This window comes from Mustela erminea, chromosome 6 (genome assembly GCF_009829155.1).
Source record: "Mustela erminea isolate mMusErm1 chromosome 6, mMusErm1.Pri, whole genome shotgun sequence".
Classification (NCBI taxonomy): domain Eukaryota; kingdom Metazoa; phylum Chordata; class Mammalia; order Carnivora; family Mustelidae; genus Mustela; species Mustela erminea.
Genome location: NC_045619.1, coordinates 91164165 through 91185189, shown reverse-complemented (window position 1 = coordinate 91185189; position 21025 = coordinate 91164165). Strand labels below are relative to the sequence as shown.

At 34.4% G+C, this 21025-nt stretch overlaps 1 protein-coding gene across 1 annotated transcript; it reads left to right on the top strand.

The window, feature by feature from the left end:
- Window positions 1-9173: 9173 nt before the first annotated feature.
- LOC116592478 (olfactory receptor 6C70) lies at window positions 9174-10112 on the top strand. Its single transcript, XM_032345668.1, has one exon. The coding sequence runs from the start codon at window positions 9174-9176 to the stop codon at window positions 10110-10112; it is 939 nt and encodes a 312-aa protein (XP_032201559.1).
- The last annotated feature ends 10913 nt before the right edge of the window (window positions 10113-21025 follow it).

Sequence of the window (21025 nt, the reverse complement as noted above, 5' to 3'; positions counted from 1 at the left end):
CATTCAAGACAAACAAAAACACCAATTCTATACAAATCCTTTTATAAAACTGATTGTTGAAAGCAAGAATTATAACATTTTCTGGTGGAGCTTCTGATGTTTATAAACATAATATAAATTATAACTGCAATAAAAAAGGAAAGAGTGAAGGGTCCTAGAGAGTAATACATTTTCTATATTCTACCTCCAGTGGTAAAAATTAATTCTAAGTGGTCTGTGAATTGTTTACTGTGTATACTATAATTCACACACAAACTTTTAAGAAATGGTATAGTCAAAAACACATTATATAAAGTAAAATGAAACACTAGGGTTGCTAATTTTAAGGCAGGAAATGGGAAACAAAAGAAAGAACAACGAGAACAAACAAAAATCATATAACAAAATGATTAACAAAAGTCCGAACATAAAAGCTTACATTATATAAGTGATCAAGACATACATCACTGGTTAAAAGGCAGAGATTATAAGAATGTGTTTTTTAAAAAAAACTGCCCACCCAGGTGCTGTATTTGAACACTTCACTTCAAATATAATGGCATATATTAACCAATCCACTGAGCCACCCAAGTGCCCCTCAGGGAAAAAAAAAAAAATTGACAAAATTCAGTACTTGTTTATGCTGAAAATTTCTCATTAAAGTAGAAGCAGAGAAAACAATCTCAATGTGATAAAGGACACCTAGTTATAAACAAAACAAAACTTCAGCTTATATCAAATATAAGAAGAAAAGCCTGCAAGCTCTCCTCTAAAATCATGATCTATGCAAGGATAACTACTTCATAGTTCATGTTCAACAATGTGTTGGAGTTCCTAACCTACAAAATAAGGTGAGAAAAAGATAAAGTGATTGTGATTAGGAAAACAGGAGTTAAATCATCTTCCTTTGATAACAGGATTGGGTTGATAAAGAATCCTAAATGACCTATAAGATAATCTTTGAATAAATAAGTGGTTCATTGGGTGATGGGCATTAAGGAGGGCACAAAATATGATGAGTACTTGGTGTTATACAAAACTGATAAGTTATTGAACATTACATATGAAAATAATGATGTACTATAAGTTGGCTAATTGAATTTAAACAAAAGATAAGTGAGTTTAGCAAAAGCACAAGAGTGTCAAGGGACGCCTGAGTGGCTCAGTGGGTTAAAGCCTCTACCTTCAGCTCAGATCATGATCCTAAGGTCCTGGGATCGAGCCCCATATTGGGCTCTCTGATCAGCAGGGAGCCTGCTTCCTCCTCTCTCTCTGCCTGCTTCTCTGTGATCTCTATTTGTCAAATAAATAAATAAAATCTTAAAAAAAAAAAGCACAAGGGTGTCAATATATATAAAATTGTATTTCTGTATAACAATGTTGAGCATTTGAACTTGATAATTTAAAAATGTCATTTACAGCATTATTTAAACATAAAACACTTGGGCATCAGTTGAACAAAATATTATATTATAGCAATATTTTATAAACTTCAAAAAACTGACATTGAGATATGTGTAAACATATAACTTATTGGACTAGAACAATGTGTCCTGAAATAGAGTAACAATAGGCAAATTGAGGGGAAAATAAATGCCTTCTCACAAATGGTGTTGCTACAATAAGATATACATATGGATAAAAGTGAACACAATGAGGAATAAACTTGAAATAGATCATAGACCTAATTTAAAAACTTGCTTTTCAAAAGATACCATTAAAAGGTGAAAAGTGGGTGCCTAGCTGGCTCAGTCAGACGAGCATGCAACTCTTGATCTTAGGTCATAAATTCAAGCCCTGCGTGGGGTGTAGTGATTACTTAAATAAATAAAACTTTAAAAAAACCTGTTTAAAAGGAAGTGAAAAGAAATGCCCTATACTAAAAGAAGATATTTATAAGACAGGTATTTGACTAAAAATATGTATTTGGTGAGTGTATAGATATAATATGTATTATGGATATAGACATGCACAAAAATATTATGGATATATTTCACTTTACATATATGAAATATATGAAATACATATTGATCTATGTTATGTGTATAATGTAATAAAGATACAAAGTAACAGGTATGTATAAGTATAAATACATAGTCAAATACACACAGTATACTAATACAAAGACAAACAGCCCAATAAAACTGGTTCAAGATTTGAACATATACTTCACTTAGGAAGAAGCATGAATACCAAATGTGCACATTAAAAGATACTCAACATCATTAGTCATTAAGAAAATAAAAACTAAGTGATAATGAAACATTATTAAACATTTGTTTAAATGGTCAGTATTAAATGTACTAACAATAGCATGGTGGGAAAAACATGAGGCAATTGAAATTTTCATATATTGCTGGTAGATCATGAGAGACTATGGACTCTGAAAAACAATCTGAGGGGTTTGAAGTGGTGGGGGGGTGGGAAATTGGGGTACCAGGTGGTGGGTATTATAGAGGGCACGGATTGCATGGAGCACTGGGTGTGGTGAAAAAATAATGAATACTGTTATGTTTAAAATAAATAAATATAATTAAAAAAAACGAGAAATTGTCAACATCAAAATATTTACCAATCTGCCTAATGCTAAAATTTGTATAAATGAAATCAGAATGACTCTATCAGTACCACTGTCGATAACAAACTAAAGTTAAAGATTTTTCATCCCTTTACTTTTTAGAATATATCTCATTGACAGTCAGTGATCAGAGCATGACAGTTTAAAGAATCACACACTAATTATTTCTGTATCTTAGATTATTACCCCTGTGGTTTGTTTAGTGTGAATTACTGTTACTTGATTTATTTCTATTTATTCTCAATTGTAGTCTTTTTTCCTTGTAATATGTTCCTTTAAACTTTAATATACATAAAATATGGTTGAAAAATCAAAATTTTATTTTAAAGGTATATTCAAAAAGCTTCATGAATTCATTTCTTGAAAAAGCTTTTGCATTTATGAAATAAAAATGTCAAATTTTCAATCATATATTTATTTATTCATTCAAAATAAAAGTTCAGCACTTATATACTAGTTGTGGCATCAGGCATTAGATTGTTGATTGTTTTCTTTTTTTCTTTTTTTTTTTTGTTGTTGTTGATTGTTTTCTAAATTAAATAGCCCTTTCTTCTATCTATCATCTATCAATCTATCTATCGATCTATCATCTATCTATCCTCATCCATCATCTATCTACCATCTAGCACCATCTCTATTATCTTTCTATCTAATTATCATCATCTGCCTGCCACCAACTATCCATTTACTTAATTAGAAATATTTCAATCTCAGGGTTTTGAAGGGGCGGGAGGTCGGGGTACCAGGTGGTGGGTACTATAGAGGGCACAGATTGCATGGAGCACTGGGTATGGTGCAAAAATAATGAATATTGTTATGCTGAAAACAAATAAAAAATATAAATGGTCAATGAGCTATAGATGTTATAATGATTAGTACTATTTCAAAAAGGTTGAACTTAGGTGTACATTCTCAAATCACTGAAGAAAATATTCATTCTGCATGATATTAAGCAGAAGTTCTATTTCTTTTCTTAATATTGAACACAGCCGCTTGTAAAAAAAACAAGTAGGAGGAGTATGTGAGTTAGGTACCCATATGCTGTTCTTCTGGTGATAGATTCACATGTTGCCAAAACCGCCCACCAAACTTCAAAAGGAATTATCTTGGAACATGTTATTGGTATCTTGGCATGTAATATTATGTATGATCCAAAATATTCTGCTTATTTACAGCACAACTTGTTGATTGTCTACATGATTGTCAAGAAATGGGCAGTTTTTAATGTGTCAACTCTAACAATTGTTTATCATCATGCTTGAAACAATAAGCTTATATTTAATGAAAGAACAAAGACAAGGTCAACTGGTGTTTTGTAGGTTCTTTGGAATGTTTTTCATCTTTCTTATTTCTCCTTAGGGACATCCTCCCCTTAGATTTCCTGTGGAGATGCCTTCATTCCTTTTAGATAATTGGAAACTAATATACATTTCCCAAGTTTCAATCTAATCATTTCAGCTATGATAATCTTCATGAATGTTTGTGAGGTAGGATTAGTTGGACACACATTTTATAAATTATAGAGTATTAAACAAAGGAATTTATGAGAAATCTTTATTGCCCAAGCCATAGATACTACCATATATTCAGATATATGTGATAGTGCAGACAAATCACATTATTAAAATATTCACACTTTATCTCTTTGGTTTTGGTTTGAATTAATATGAGATTATTTTATATTAATTTTCTGCCTACAAAATTAAATATTGTTTTTTAGCGAGTATGTTTGCCTTTCGTTATCCTTGATCCTTGCTCATGTAAACTACAGAAAAAAGATACCAACATAAACTGCTCATGGTAAGTAAAATAGTGGTGTTATTTTCTTTAAAAAATGTAAGAGTAGGGGCACCTGGGTGGCTCAGTGGGTTGATCTTCTGCCTTCGGCTCAGGTCATGATCCCAGGGTCCTGGGATCGAGTCCCGCATCGGGCTCTCTGCTCAGCGGGAAGCCTGCTTCCTCCTCTCTCTGTGCCTGCCTCTCTGCCTACTTGTGATCTCTCTGTCAAATAAATGAATAAAATTTTTAAAAAATGTAAGAGTAATTACAAATATCATATAAGTTATACACAAATAAATAGCAGTGATAAAGTGATATTTCATTATTACTCCTTGTATAAAGCATTAGTTATTGATCATTTTCTATTTTCTAATTCCATAAACAGAAGAGCTTGAAGTTTTATTTACACATTTCCACCTGCATTTCTAACACTTAGGTGGTTTAAACCAGACAGTACACTGCAAAATAGTGGAGGGAATGAGGATTATCCTAGTGCTTTCTGGATAAACAGAGTGCCAGACAGCTCTACAAGTCAATCAGATTGACAAGGTTGGAGAATATTTTTTCTTTGGAGAATTGACTTTACATATTTTAATCCATTTTTTAAAAATAGGAAAGACAGCTCTTTAGAGGTGCTAATTCTTATTAATAATACTTTGAGCAATAAAAACTTAAAATTGATAATTAGTGTGGTTTATGAATTTGTATATGAGGTGCTGGGCCAAATGATGTAAATGGAAAAATATTATGTATTCATTAATAAAAAGAAAGACAACTTCAGAATAGGCAAAGATAACTGATTGACAAAACTAATAAGAGATGTAATTTAAATATTTTTTATTTAAAGGAAAGAAAACATACACTATATGATATAGTTTATTTTTTTTCTCTCTGCCAGTGCTTATGTTTACTTAGAAATACCTTATTTATTTGGCAAATTGATAACAATTCCTTAGGTTAATAGGAAAATGAAGTGCATCACGGATTATTTTTATTTATTTTATTTTTTCAGTGTTCTAAGATTCATTGTTTATGCACCACACCCATTGCTCCATGCTGTGTGTGCCCTCTTTAATACCCACCACCAGACTCTACCCATTCCACCACCGCCTCTCTTCCAAAGCCCTCAGTTTGTTTCTCAGAGTCCACAGTCTCTCATGCTTTGTCTCCCCCTCTGATTTATCCCAAATCACTTTTCCTTTCCTTCTAATGTCCTCCGTGTTATTCCTTATGCTCCACAAGTAAATAAAATCATATGATAATTGACTCTCTCTACTTGACTTATTTCACTCAGCATAATCTCCTCCAGTCCCATCCATGTGGATGCAAAAGCTGGGTATTCATCCCTTCTGATGGAGGCATAATACTCCATAGTGTATATGGTCCACATCTTCTTTATCCATTCAACTGTTGAAGGGCATCTTGGTTCTTTCCACAGTTTGGCTCTTGTGGACTTTGCTGCTATGAACATTGGGGTACAGATGGCCTTTCCTTTCACTACATCTGTATCTTTGGGGTAAATACCCAGTAGTATAATTACCAGGTCATAGGGTAACTCTATTTTTAATTGTTTGAGGACTCTCTATACTGTTTTCCAAAGTGATTGCACCAACTTGCATTCCCACCAACAGTGGAAGAGGGTTCTCCTTTCTCCACATCTTCTCCAACATTTGCTGTTTCCTGTCTTGTTAATTTTGGCCATTGTAACTGGTGTTAAGTGGTATCTCAATGTGGTTTTAATTTGAATTTCCATGATGCAAATGATGATGAACATTTTTTCGTGTGTCTGCTAGCCATTTGCATGTCTTCTTTGGAGAAATGTCTGTTCATCTCTGCTGCCCATTGTTTGGCATGACTCTCTATTTTTTGGGAGTTGAGTTTGAGGATATCTTTATAGATCTTCGATATTAGCTCTGTCTTTAGTGTCATTTGCGAATATCTTCTCCCATCCCGTGGCTTGCCTCTTTGTTTTGTTGACTGTTTCCTTTGCTGTGCAGAAGCTTTTGATCTTGAAAAAATTCCAAAAGTTTATTTTTGCTTTTGTTTCATTTGCCTTTGGAGACATATGTTGAAAGAAGTTGCTGTGACTGATGTCAAAGAGGTTACTGCCTATGTTCTCCTCTAGGATTTTCATAGATTCCTGCCTCACATTGAGGTCTTTAATCCATTTTGAGTTTCTCTTTGTGTATGCTTTAAGAGAATGGTCAGGTTTCATTCTTCTATACATAGCTGTCCAATTTTCCCAGCACCATTTATTGAAGAGACTGTCTTTTTCCCACTGGATATTTTTTCCTGCTTTGTCGAAGATTATTGACCATAGAGTTGTGGGTCCATATCTGAGCTCTCTATGCTGTTCCTTTGGTCTATATGTCTGTTTTTGTGCCAGTACCATGCTGTCTTGGTGATCACATCTTTATAGTAAAGCTTGAAATAAGGCAACTAGATTTATTTTATAAATATAGAGGTATATTTATATTAAATTTAGAGGTATAATTGAAAATATACCTCTAAAATATATAACCAATAAAGGTTCTGAATTCATATTATTTTTATTTTGCTTTTATAAAATAATAAATTAGAGAAATTAGAGAAAGCATGTTCCATTGTATAATTTCTTTGGTAGGATATTATTAAGAATGGCTGAATTTTTGAAATAATTTTTAATTTTTTACTAACATATAATGTATTATTAGCCCCAGGGGTAGAGGTCTATGAATTGCCAGGTTTACATACTTCACAACGCTTACCATAGCACATACCTTCCCCAATGTCCATAACCCAACCACCCACTCCCGACACCCCTCCCCCTGGCAACCTTCAGTTTGTTTTGTGAGATCAAATGTCTCCTATGATTGGTTTCTCTCTCCATCCCATCTTGTTTAATTTATTCCTTTCCTACCTCCCGAACCCCCTATATTGCCTCTCAACTTCCTCATATCAGGGAGATCATATGATAATTGTCTTTCTCTGATTGACTTATTTCCCTAGCATAAGACCCTCTAGTTCCATCTATGCTGTCACAAACGGCAAGATTTCATTTCTTTTGATGGTTGCATAATATATATATATACCACTGCTTCTTTATCCATTCATCTGTTGATGCACTTCTAGGCTCTTTCCATAGTTTGGCTATTTTGGACATTGCTGCTTTAAACATTTGGGTGCATGTGCCCCTCTGTATCACTACATTTGTATCTTTAGGGTAAATAATCAGTAGTGGGATTGCTGGGTCATAGGGTAGTTCTATTTTCAACTTTTGAGGACACTCCATGCTGTTTTCCAGAGTGGCTCACCAGCTTCTGACTGTTCCCACCAGCAGTGTAGGAGGATTCCTCTTCCCTGCATCCTCGCCAGCACCTGTCATTTCCTGACTGGTGTGAGGTGGTATCTCATTGTGGTTTTGATTTGTATTTCCCTGGTGCCGAGTGATGTGGAGCACTTTTTCATGTGTCTGTTGGCCATCCGGATGTCTTCTTTGCAGAAATGTCTGTTCATGCCCTCTGCCCATTTCTTGAATGGATTATTTGTTCTTTGGGTATTGAGTTTGATAAGTTCTTTATAGATTTTGGATACTAGCCCTTTATCTAACATGCTGTTTGCAAATAAGAATGGCTGAATTTTTAATAAAAAATATGAAGACCTTATAATTTAACAGCTCATTGAAAGCACTTTATTTTTAATTACTCTTATTTTTGTATATATTTATGGAAATCATACCTTCGTCTATCAGATACAGACATTTATAAAATTGGGGTCAATTTGTATAAACATTTTTGCAATTTTGTGTCTAAAATACATTTAGAGGTTTTTGAATCATTTCAAAATGTAATTATCTGAATGACTAAAATTATTTTAAAAATTGCTTATTTTAAAATATTTAGATTCTTTTCTACTCTTCATTCAAAACTATGCCATGACATATAGCTTCTATGTAATATGAAAATTTAATTGCCTTTTGAAAAGGGTAAATATTCCATTATATACTCTAAACATATTTTTCCTTTGCAAAGGAAAATCATTTTTTCACATTATTGAACTTATTGTTACAATAGTTTCAATTTATTACTTGGATATTCTTTCTTGGGGGAGAGATATTCTTTATTCATTCTAAACAATAAAAGACCCATCAAAACTTCAGAAAGAGCAGATTGTCCTTTTCCTCAGTAGCCATTAGTATGTTCTTCTTGCTTAGATCCTTTACTGGACTTTTGTAAATGTGGTTATATTTGCTTCATATTGTTTCAGTTTTTTTTTTTCTAGATTAAACTGGTACTTATTTTGTTGTGGTATTACATTCTTACACACCTTTTATTTTGTCATTTTTTTTTCTTCATCAGTATTCATAGAAAATTTGCAAGAGTCTATAATTGGCTCTAAACAAATACCACTTTAATATGAAACCTAAAATTTCAGAATTTAACTGTAGGTGTTAATTCATTATACTGGCATATTCTATTTTGATGAAATTAATAATTATAATGAATGAATTATTTTGAATCTAGAACCAATATTTTATCTAATTTATTTAAGAAAGAAAAAATTTGGAATTAGTTACAGTTGAGCTGGTAGTTTGTAAGTAATGGTGAAAAAGTAAACTATTATGGATTTTGCAGGTCAGTTTTCAAAACTGAGTTGACTCCTATTGTGCTTTTTAAAAATACTGTCTGTTGCATGGTTCTAGATCATATCTTCAACCTCATAGAGTATTTCCTCATAAATAGGCATATATGTGAATGTGGATCTCTTTATATATTATTTCTTGGATATAAAGCTACTATATAGCTTCTTATCATTGTATCTTTTATTTCTAGGATTTGTTTGAAATCACAAAAGAGAAATGAAGAACCATACAAAACAGATAGAGTTTATCCTTCTGGGACTGACAGATAATTCTCTGTTACAGATCATAATTTTCTTATTTCTATTTCTAAATTACATGCTGGGTATGATGGGAAACTTAACCATCATTGCTCTTACTCTACTGGATTCTCATCTCAAGACCCCAATGTATTTTTTCCTCCGTAATTTCTCTTTCCTGGAAATTTCTTTCACAAGTGTTTGCATCCCCAGGTTCCTAATCACCATTGTAACCAGAGAAAAGGCCATTTCCTATAATGGCTGTATATCTCAGTTGTTTTTTTACATATTCTTGGGGGTTACAGAATTTTTCCTTCTGGCAGCTATGTCCTATGACCGTTATGTTGCCATCTGCAAACCTTTGCATTATACATCCATCATGAGCAACAGAATTTGTCATCAGATTGTACTCAGTTCCTGGGCAACTGGATTTCTGGTCGTTTTCCCTCCACTGATTTTTGCTCTTAACCTGGATTTCTGTGCCTCAAATATCATCGATCATTTCATTTGTGACATTTCTCCTGTCCTGCAACTTTCTTGCTCAGACACACATTTACTAGAACTGATTGCTTTTTCCTTAGCTGTGATGATCATCATTGTCACGTTGTTATTAGTAATCCTTTCTTACTCTTACATCATCAAGACAATTCTAAAATTCCCTTCGGTTCAGCAAAAGAAAAAAGCCTTTTCGACCTGCTCTTCTCACATGATTGTTGTATCCATCAGTTATGGCAGTTGCATATTCATGTACATAAAGCCATCTGCAAATGAAAGAGTTGCTTCAAGCAAAGGAGTAGCGGTGCTCAATACTTCAGTTGCTCCTATGTTGAATCCATTCATTTATACTCTGAGAAACCAGCAAGTTAAACAAGCCTTCAGAGATGTGTTTAGTAAGATATTTTCTGCTTCGGATAAATAATACTGCCTGTTGAAATAAGTAACATAAAAACATAAAAAGAACAGTGAATAAAAATATCTTGACTCTTCTAGTTTAGTATTGATCTTTAAAATGTAATTATTTGGATCTCTTCAGTTTACCTGAGCTTAGAAACTCTTTCTTTAACTTTTTGTAATGTGAAGAAATATTTTGTAAAGTTTTTTTTTTATGTCAATTGTCAACATATTAAGAAAGCATACTTTTTTTTTTAAATGAATCAAACATTTCATTTGCATCATTTTATTTTATTTATTTATTTTTAGATTGTGTTTACTTATTTTAGAGAGAGAGAGAAAAAAAAAGCAGGGGAAAAGGAGAGAAAGAGGAACAGAGAATCTCCAGGAGACTCCCGGCTGAACACACAGCCCATGGCCAGTCTGGATCTCATGACCCTGAGATCATGACCTGAGCTGAATTCAAGATGTGGACACAAAACTGACTGAGCAATCCAGCCACCTCTTATTTTAGTATTTATGTTGGGTAAATTTTTTAAATTGCAGTAGAAAATAAAATATGACTAGCACACATTTAGTTGATTTCTCGCACAATGTTTTTCAAAAACATAAAACATGCTTAATCTCTTTTTTTTAAAATTTAAATTTATTTTTCCAGTGTTCCAAGATTCATTGTTTATGCACCACACCAAGTGCTCCATGCAATACCATCAGGGAAATTCAAATTGAAACCACAAGCTTAATCTCTTCAACATGTCAATAAATCTATTGAATAAATGGGAATTAATGATGAATTTAATTCCTGGTATATAGTTATTAGGATTTACTTCTGTACCAGTTTTCCATGGTAAATGATATCAAATATCAATTTTTCCTAATTCAAATGACTTCTTGAAAGATAGAATTATATTTTATTTTCTCTAAAACTAGGGTTACTCTAAGTGTCCATTCTTAAAACGCATAGATGCCACAACTCTATAATTCTCCTAATGTTTATGCCATTATGCCTGTTGGTTTATACCATAGAGGTGATTAAGTTGTTAGCTCAAGACTATCTTCCATATGTGCCAGTGGTATTTGTTCTTGTCTATGCCTATAGTTACCATATATTACTCTAGTCAATATTCTTGAAAATATTGATTAATTTAAAAAAAATGACACCAAAACTAATCTATAACTCAAAGTACTAATCACAATTTACAATTGATTGATCTTGTCCGTTAATAGGAATACAGCTTATGTTTGTTAAAACTCATCAAATTGGATACTTAAAATTTGTTCATTTCATTAAACAAATTTTAATTTAAGTTTAAGAAAAAAATTGACTTCTGGATATCTGGTTTACTTTTCACAGTGATAGGGATTATCAGTTCTGTAATTTCTTTGTATACTCTAGACTTACTCAAGTGTGGCATTGAAGAAAATGATAACGAGGCTTCTCACTGTAGGGGAAACAAATTACAGGAAGTTTTTTCCTAAGTAACCTGTATAGTGTATATCAGAATTGGAGGTATTGGTATGAATGCATAACACACATACCCACAGAGTCTTCTGAGGGCTAATAAGCAATAACACACTAGCCAACACAACTAATGTCCACATTGGTTTTTAAATATCACTAACTAAAGGGAATCTTGGATCCCTGGAGAATGACAGTACTATTTTGGGATGATCAAGAAAGCTAAAATCACCTTGGTGTAAAGAACTCCTCAAAAAATGAAAAAGACATATTAAAAAAGTTCAGAATCCAATTAAAAGAAGTACCCATTCGCCATATTTGTGTAATCTGGATATCTAATAAATGATAGCATTAATAAATTAAACTTATTGAGTGAAATGAGTATTTGAAAGAGACCACCTTATCCAAGTGATCAGTTATCAAAAGCAGTGGGAAAATCAGCATTATATAGTGCTTGAGAATGTGATTAGGAGGGATCTATCATCATTTCTGTTTTATTCCTGCAAACTCCCCCCACCACCAACAACAACAATAGAAAACAAAATCCAAATCTCAGTTTACCTTTGAAGAAAAATCAGGTAAGAGCTATGCAGAAATGACAACTAAATGCAATGTATAATCCTGCATTATGCTGGATCTAGAGGGAACAGAAATATATAGAACGATATAAAAGATATCACTTGGAAAAATTTACAAAATTTTAATATGGACTATGAATTAGATAATATATCAATGTCAGATTTTCTGATTTTGATCATTACACTTTGGTTAGGTAACATAATGATCTAATTAGGAAATATACCCTGAGATAGATAAAGAGGCACAATGTCCAACTTATCATCAAATGGTTTAGAAAGTATATATATACATGTGTACATACACATTTACATCTATAGTACTAGTATTTGTATATATAGAATATTAAGTGCATGTATCTATATATGTAGAGATGATGAAACAAAACATACAAGATGTAAACGACTGTGACTAAAAAAGGGCATATGTAGTACTTTGTACCATTTTTGGAACATGTCTTTAAATTTAAATTAGAAAAAAGTTACAAAAACAGACTTGGACTGAAACAACTATTCTCAATATGATTCCTTATGGATTTGACTTACAAGGGATGTCATGACAGAATATGGGCTGTCCTAAAACAACCAAATCATTTCCTCATTTGAGAGTAGTTGACTTACAAATAACTGAAAGCTATTACATACCTTAATAATGGATTCATTAAGAGTTTCTAGAATTTCATGTTCATATGCAAATGTTAGAATATTATTAGATCATTGAAACCTAGTATTTGGTATTTATTAAGCTTCGATGTTGTACAACATATGAAATGACTTTGCCTTTGTGCTCCAACGTTTTCATAACTTTGGGAAATGATGCTTTGTTTTCCATTCATTGACAGTATGATCTTATATTGATTGGTGTTTTCATTTATCATATTCTCTTTTTAATGTGAAACTGTTACTAAATTCACCCTTATTAATGAATTCCCTTTGGAATTCTTGGGTAATTTTAAGAGCACATAATGATAATAATGGCAGGTAGCAACAATATTATAATTATAAATTTCTTTTTTAAGATTTCCAGGTATTAGGAATATGACTGCATTTCAAATAAAATGCGATTCACTTATATTTCTAGTGCTAACATGATACTGCTGGCTCAGAAAACAATGTATATCATCATCCCTCCAATTTTTTATGCCCCTCTAAAAACACCATCACCAGCTCTTTTAAATATTAAAAAGCACATGTAAATATGCTATGGTTCACACAAAAATTTACACATGAATGTTCATAACGACATTGTTCATAATAGTGCTGAAATGGAGACAACCTAAATGTCCATCAGCTGATGAGTGGATAAACAAAAGTGGTATATGTATGCAATGGAATATCATTTATCCATAGGAAAGAATGACATATTCATAGATTCAACCACAATCATAAACCTTGAATATATTATGCTAAGTGAAAGAAGCTAGTCCCAAAAGGCAACATATATCCTATGATTCCATTTATATGACATGTCTAGAATTGGTAAATCCCAGAGACAGAAACATATGAATGGTTGCCAGGGGCTGAAGGAAGCAGGGAATCACTGCTTGATAGATAATGGAGTTTCTTGCTGAGGTGATGACAATGCTATGAAAGTAGATAATGGTGATGACTGCACAACTGTGTGAATGTACGACTAGCCACTGAATTGCACACAGTGAAATGGTTAAAGTGGTGCCTTTTATGTTATATAAATGTTACCTCAATAAAAAAATGTAGTTCTGGAGAGGAATATAAAAACTGGATTGGAGCGCTGAGTGTGGTGCATAAACAATGAATCTTGGAATCTTAAAAACAAAACAAAACAAAAATTGGATTGGAAGACCCAATAGCCTTTAGAACTTTAACTTCATGATAGCCAATTTAGTTAATGGAAACCCTTGTCTTGTTAGCAGAGGAGATTGTAAGTTAAGATGGCATGATAGAATGTGTTTACTAACTAACTAACTAACTACCTTGCATAGCTTATATACTTGGTGGTCATGCCTTTTAATTTACAAGAATCACAGAGAATCAAATACTGAAAATACTGAGAGGGCTCTAGGCACCTGGGTGACTCAGTTGGTTAAGTGACTCTTCCACTCAGGTCATGATCCCAGAGTCCTGGGATCGAGTTTCTCATTGGGCTCCCTGCTCAGAGGAGAGCCTGCTTCTCCCTTTCCTTCTGCCTGCTACTCAGTCCGCTTGTGCTCTCTCAGTCTCCGTCAAAAAAAAAAAAAAAAAAAAAAAAAAAGACTGAGAGGGCTTATTCCAGTCACTGTGCTAGCTCTTCTTCTAGCAACATGAGGTGATAGGCTGTTAAGCAAAACGCTGAGAAAAATCCAATGTTAGCATCTAAACTGACTGATTTTCAGGTGCCTCGTTAGCGCAGTAGGTAGCGCGTCAGTCTCATAAACTGACTGATTTTCCATTCATCTCTGACAAACAAGACAGAGAGCAGCCAGAATAAAAACTAGCAGAGAGAAAAGAATGGAGGTACAAGAACATTGCATAAAGATCATGTGTAAGAGAGTGAATTAACAAGAATGGTATAAGCCTGCATGAATTAAATACAATATTTGTATATAAAAGAAGATAAAATAGTTCTAGAAAAGTTGTGGTAAGCTTTAGATTTTAAATCTAGTTCCATAAGAAAATCATTTGCTCAGACATCATAAAAGATTTCCGTAATACACTTTTTTTCTCATTTAAAAAGATATTTATTTATTTATTTATTATCAGAGATGGAGGAGAGCAGAGCAGAGCCAGAGAGAGAAGCAGGTTCTCCGCTGGGCAAGGAGCAAGGGGCCCTTGCAGGACTTGATCCCGAGTCCTGGGATCATGACCTGAGCTGAAAGCAGATGCTTAACTGACTGAGCCACCCAGGCATCCTCTAATACATTTATTTTCAATAAAATGTTTAATTAGAAGAGGATGGGATTATGTTATAAGTAAATTAAATTACTTCTACCAGTAGTGCACCTGGGTGGCTCAGTCGGTTAAGCATTTGCATTGAGCTCAGGTCATAATCCCAGGGTCCTGGGATGGAACCTCCTATAGGGCTCCTTGCTCCATGGGGGTCTGCTTTTCCCTTCCCTCTGCCTGCCACTCCCCCTTCTGTGCTCTCTCTTTCTCTTGTCAAATAAATAAATAAAAGTTTTTTAAAAAACATTTTAAATAAATAAATCATTTCCACTGACATAATTTTTAAAGTAACTGCTTTTTTTGAACTCCAATGATATGTCAGACTCTTTTCAAACACTATCATCAAAGCCCTTGCCAGTCCTGGAAATACATTTTAGTTGTATAAAACACAACACTGGATCCTGAGATTTTCCCTTATTTCTTTATTCTTATCTGTTTGTATTTCTTATTTTTTTTTTAAGATTTTTATTTATTTATTTGACAGACAGAGATCACAAGTAGGCAGAGAAGCAGGCAGAGAGAGAAAGGAAGGGAAACAGGCTCCCTGCTGAGCAGAGAGCCCGACGGGGGGCTCGATCCCAGGACCCTGAGATCATGACCCGAGCCAAAGGCAGAGGCTTAACACAATGAGCCACCCAGGCGCCCCTCCTTATTCTTAACTCAAAGATGGTTTGATATTCAACTGTTTTATCTATAGTGTCAGAAAAGGAATATCTTCTTATGCATGCATGTTATTTTTCAGTTGTCTGTGGCTCCATATCTCTCAAAAGTCCTGAAATGCAATCTATGTTTAATACCAATAAATAGTCTTCCAGAGGCAATGCATCTTTTTATTTTCTTATTATTTTTTTATTTTTAGAGAGAGAGGCATGGAGAGGGAGGAGGAGAATCTTAAGCAAGTTCCATGTCCAGTGCAAAGCCCAACTCAGGGCTCAGTCTCACTACCCTGAGATTATGACCTGAGCTGAAAGAAAGATTGGAACATTTAAGCAACTGAGCTACTCAGGCTCCCCGCAGGCTGTGCATCTTTAATTGCGTTTTTATTTTTTTATTTTTATTTTTTTAGATTTTATTTATTTATTTGACAGAGAGAGAGAGATCACAAGAAGGCAGAGAGGCAGGTGGAAAGAGAGGGGGGATGCAGGCTCCCTGCTGAGCAGAGAGCCCAATGTGGGGCTCGATCCCAGTACCCTGAGATCACGAACCTGAGCCGAATGCAGTGGCTTAACCCACTGAGCCACCCAGGCGCCCCTAATTGTGTTTTTAATTTCTTCAAAAAGATACTATCATCTCCACCTTCTCATCTTGTCCCAACTTTGTTTAGGTCTTAAGCCTCTGCAACATTTTATGTCCAACCTCCCACTACTTTAACATCCACAGGAACATTAGGAACATTATTAAATTGAAGTCATTGGCATTTTTTTTTTTTTGTAGTTCTTTTGCCTGACATCCCCACAATATTTTTTTGTTAAGATTCTGTCCAAAATCAAATGGATTCCATGTCATCATCATGATTTTCTTCCTCTCTCTCTTTTTAAAGATTTTATTTATTCATTTGACAGAAAGAGAGAGAGCACAGCAGGGGGAGTAGCAGACAGAGGGAGAGGGAGAAACAGGTCTTGTAAAGCAGGGGAGCCCGATGTGGGATTCAACCCCAGGACCCTGGGATCATGACCTGAGCAGAAGGCAATTAATTTCTCAGTCAACTGAGCCACCCAGGCACCCTATATATATCTTTTCAGTGACCTACAGTCTCCTCATTCTCTATTCACCTATGAAGTATTTCTGTTCCCCAATGTTTTGTCTTAAGACCCCTCTTTTATTGTTTGCTCTTTGTTCTTCTTCTTACTGCATGCTCTCCAAGAGGATTTCACTTCATGCAATTGATTTTATTCTCATTTATATGAATTCCAGAGGCCAGAACTTTTCCAAATAAAACAACTGTTAAGCGCACATTTCCAGTTGTCTGTTCCACAGACACTTCATACACCATGAATTCAAAGTGAAATCATGGTCCTTCTCCAAGTCTTATTCTTTTCTAGTGTTAACTATTTATTGATGAAGATTAGTCTCTTGCATGTAGTCTTCAGGGCTCTTCATGGACAGGACCTTCCTTATTTTCTCATTTTATCACTTACATATTCCTTATTTTTCATTCTGCTAACTTAAATTCCATGAATCTTGGCTGCTTGTATTCTTCATATTTTTCTTTCTTTTTTTTTTAAAGATTTTATTTATTTTTTTGACACAGAGAGAGAGATCACAAGTAAGCAAAGAGATAGAGAAAGAGGGGAAAGCAGGCTCCCTGCTGAGCAGAGAGCTCAATGTGGGGCTCAATCCCAGGACCCTGAGACCATGATCTGAGCTGAAGGCAGAGGCTTAACCCACTGAGCCACCCAGGTGCCCCTCTTCATATTTTTCAAAGTCTCTTTTCTCTTCCCTTCCCTTTCCTTCCTTTCTCTTCTCTTTTCTACTCCTCTCTTCTCTTGGATGGCTGCCTTTTTTTTTCTTTTCTCTTCCTTTTTTTCTCAAGGGCTGTCTTCTCTTCCAGGGCTACTCATTGATTAAGTTAATTGGTCCTGCAGAATTCTCCTTAGGTATCAGTTTTCTAAGGAAATTTTCATTCATCCTCCCAGACTATGTGAGATTAGGATACCATGTTATTTCTAAACACCTGTTGTTTACTCTTCCTTGGAATAAATCACTTGGTATACCTCCATATGCTTGTATGTCTCCTCTCTGTTTCTGTACACTTTTCCAAAATAGAGGTTATGTTTTGTTATATAATTGTGAACTGGAGAAAAAAAAGAGTCATCTATATACTTAGACTAAGCTATCTTCTTTAATGCCTAGTTTGGTCAGGTGGCTCAGCATTCTTATTTTTCTTTATGGTGATCAAGAATTTCATATGATGTTAATGTCTGACTCCACCCAGACAATTAAGGAAGTTTGTTGCCCAGCCTCATCACTCATATCCTCACCTCCATTCCAATCAGTGCTGTTATAAAATGTACAGTCACCTTATTTATATATTTACATTATAATTGGAGATACACATGAAGGATGAGTAAAATATTAACTGGCTGCCTTTTCTTATATCATGAGTCTCTTTCTGTTGATATTATATGTGACCATTATGTATATTATTCAACAACAGGAAAGGACTCTATTTCTGTTTGTGGAGCTGTAACCACTCCAAGTCCTCAATTAGCATTAATTATTTATAATGGTAACTATGAAAATATGTCCTATATGAAAACACAGTCTCTAGGGTTCTGCTATTGCTCCATTATTAAAGGACATGGTATCTTCCCAGGAGACATCAATTAGTTTGCTGTTCGAATGATTTTTCACTAGATTGGTTTTAAAATATTCCCTGCAAATGACTAAGCCCTCTGAGTCTGGCAACATTAATACTCTCTTCCTATGGACGTGTGCCTTCTAAAGGCTTATGAGTTATATAAGGCAAGGCAAGCCTTGTTTTAAAGAGCCCATCACAAGAAAATGGGCACTCCTGAAAGGACTCTAATTAAAAACTCTGGTAAATGAAATAGTGTGGACCTGATACAACTGAAGTGAAGACACTAGCGCAGCTATTGGCCAACATGAATGCTAAATTGCATAGCATAAATGCTAACATTTTAAGCAATGTAATATTCTTTCTGGGTACAAATCCCAGGCATATTTCTGTATGTTCTTGAAATCACACTGCGTGGGTGATTACTTACGGATGCAAAAATATTAGCTCTGGCTACTTACAAAGGACTACTGAATAGTTTATAACATGTCTACTACAATTTTCCACATTAAAAGTTAAAACAAGCTTAAGTAACTATATTACAGAAGAAAATGCCAACAAATATTTCTTTCTATTGTGTTTTTAAAAGATTTTATTTATTTATTTGACAGACAGAGATCACAAGTAGGCAGAGAGGCAGGCAGAGAGAGAGGAGGGGGAAGCAGGCTCCCGCTGAGCAGATTGCCAGATGCGGGGCCCCATCCCAGGACCCTGAGATCATGACCTGAGCTGAAGGCAGAGACTTTAACCCACAGAGCCACTCAGGTGCCCCTCTTTCTATTATTTCTTAAAAAAGAAAATAATTCTCATGTCTATCTACAGTACTTACTTTTTAGGTAATTATTTGTGGTTTTAGCTGGCAGCCTTTTCCTGTTTCTCTATGTGGTGGGGAAAGAGATGTGCCCCAGCCCAGGTCCAACAGGGTCGACTCATAGTCACTCTTCAGGCATTTCCTGGAGGATCTTGAGTTCTTTGAGATTTCCATTTTCACTCTAATTAGAGACCCTTATTTTAAACCTTGGAAGCATTTTCCTTTGGTCTCTGTCATGAAGGGAAGAAAACTTAATGTAAGAGAGGAGAACCAACAAATTTTCTCTGGGTTTTGGAAGAGCTCTGAGTGTTCTGAGCCAAGAGGTGGCTTTTCTACTCTAAAATAATAATATTTAGGGGTGTTAGAGAGGAGAAGGGAGTTGGGGTAAATTGGAAGGGGAGGTGAATCATCAGAGACTATGGACTCTGAAAAACAATCTGAGGGGATTGAAGTAGCGGGGGTGTGGGAGGTTGGGGGTACCAGGTGGTGGGTATTATAGAGGGCACGGATTGTATGGAGCACTGGGTGTGGTGAAAAAATAATGAATAATGTTTTTCTGAAAATAAATAAATTGAAAAAATTTAAAAAATAAATTAATTACTTAAAAAAATAAAAAATATAAATAATAATATTTATGTTCATCTACTCTATCTTCTGGGGTGTACTGGGATCACATGTATGAATAAAGTAACGGATCCTTAGTAACCTGGGGTCTAATGTCACTAAGGAATCTTTTGCTTAATGAACTATGGCAAAACAACTAAAATAGATAGTAGCAGGAATGTTTTCCTTTGAGACAATAAGATAGAACAACAGGGTTGGACAGCGGCCAGGTGCCCATCGCACTAATGAGAAAAATGTAAGCCTGATTCAATTCTCTATTACACTTTCTAAAGATATGGTATAAGAGACTTTAACAATCAAAATATTTTGCCTTCTCTAACCTCCCATATCATTTGTTTGTAAAATATTTAATATGAAAATATGTATTGAAAAATTACTATGTTCAATGATATTGCAGAATGAAATACTCCATTACAGGAGTATTTACCTACATTTGAAAAACAGGGAAAAATGAATATGGCAGACATATTTTTTATTCTGCCTATAGACAATGCTTGATAAGACTATGGTTACATGGATGACTCAAAAACATTTTACTCAAGTAAAAACCATGGCTCTAATAATTTCTGCTGTGACATATCTGCCCCCAAGAATTTGCAATATGTATTAAAAGGGACCTATCTGAAAATATTTTAAGACATAAACTAAGGTTTGAAGGACTGGTTAAAGATGCTGCTTGTGATCAATTACAAAAAGGTAATAGAAATTATAGTAGTTTGGAGATGAGATTACTGTTTAGAAATCTGGAAAAACCTTGTATGGTTACATATTAGTTGCTTTAGGAGTTATAGTTTGATGATGATAGATTAGGGCTCATGATGAATACATTTGTCATGCTTAAGAACGAAAGCTGCTACATTAAAGGAAGGAGAAAATGCCCTTGTTGCAAAATGCTTAAATAAATTAAGCTAATCTCTCTTTATTATTACTTTTTATTATACCAGCATTACTTCTATGTCTTTCTTTCCCTAATTTTCTTTTTTCACTTCCTTTTTTTAAAAAAATTATCCTCCATTAGCCACCATATAGTACATCATTACTGTTTCTGATGTAGTGTTCAATGACTCAATAATTGCATATAACACCCTATGCTTATCACAACACATGCCCTCCTTAATACCCATCACCTGGGTACTCCATCCCCCTAACCCCTTTCCCTCTGAAACCCTCAGTTTGTTTCTCAGAGTCCAGAGTCTTTCATGGTTTGTCTCCCTCTCTGATTCTTTCCCTAATTTTCATTTTATATTTTAATTAAGACAGGTATTTGTTGTTT

Bases quoted from the DNA above. Each gene is read 5' to 3' on its own strand.
- LOC116592478 (XM_032345668.1), top strand. From the start codon at position 9,174: ATGAAGAACCATACAAAACAGATAGAGTTTATCCTTCTGGGACTGACA.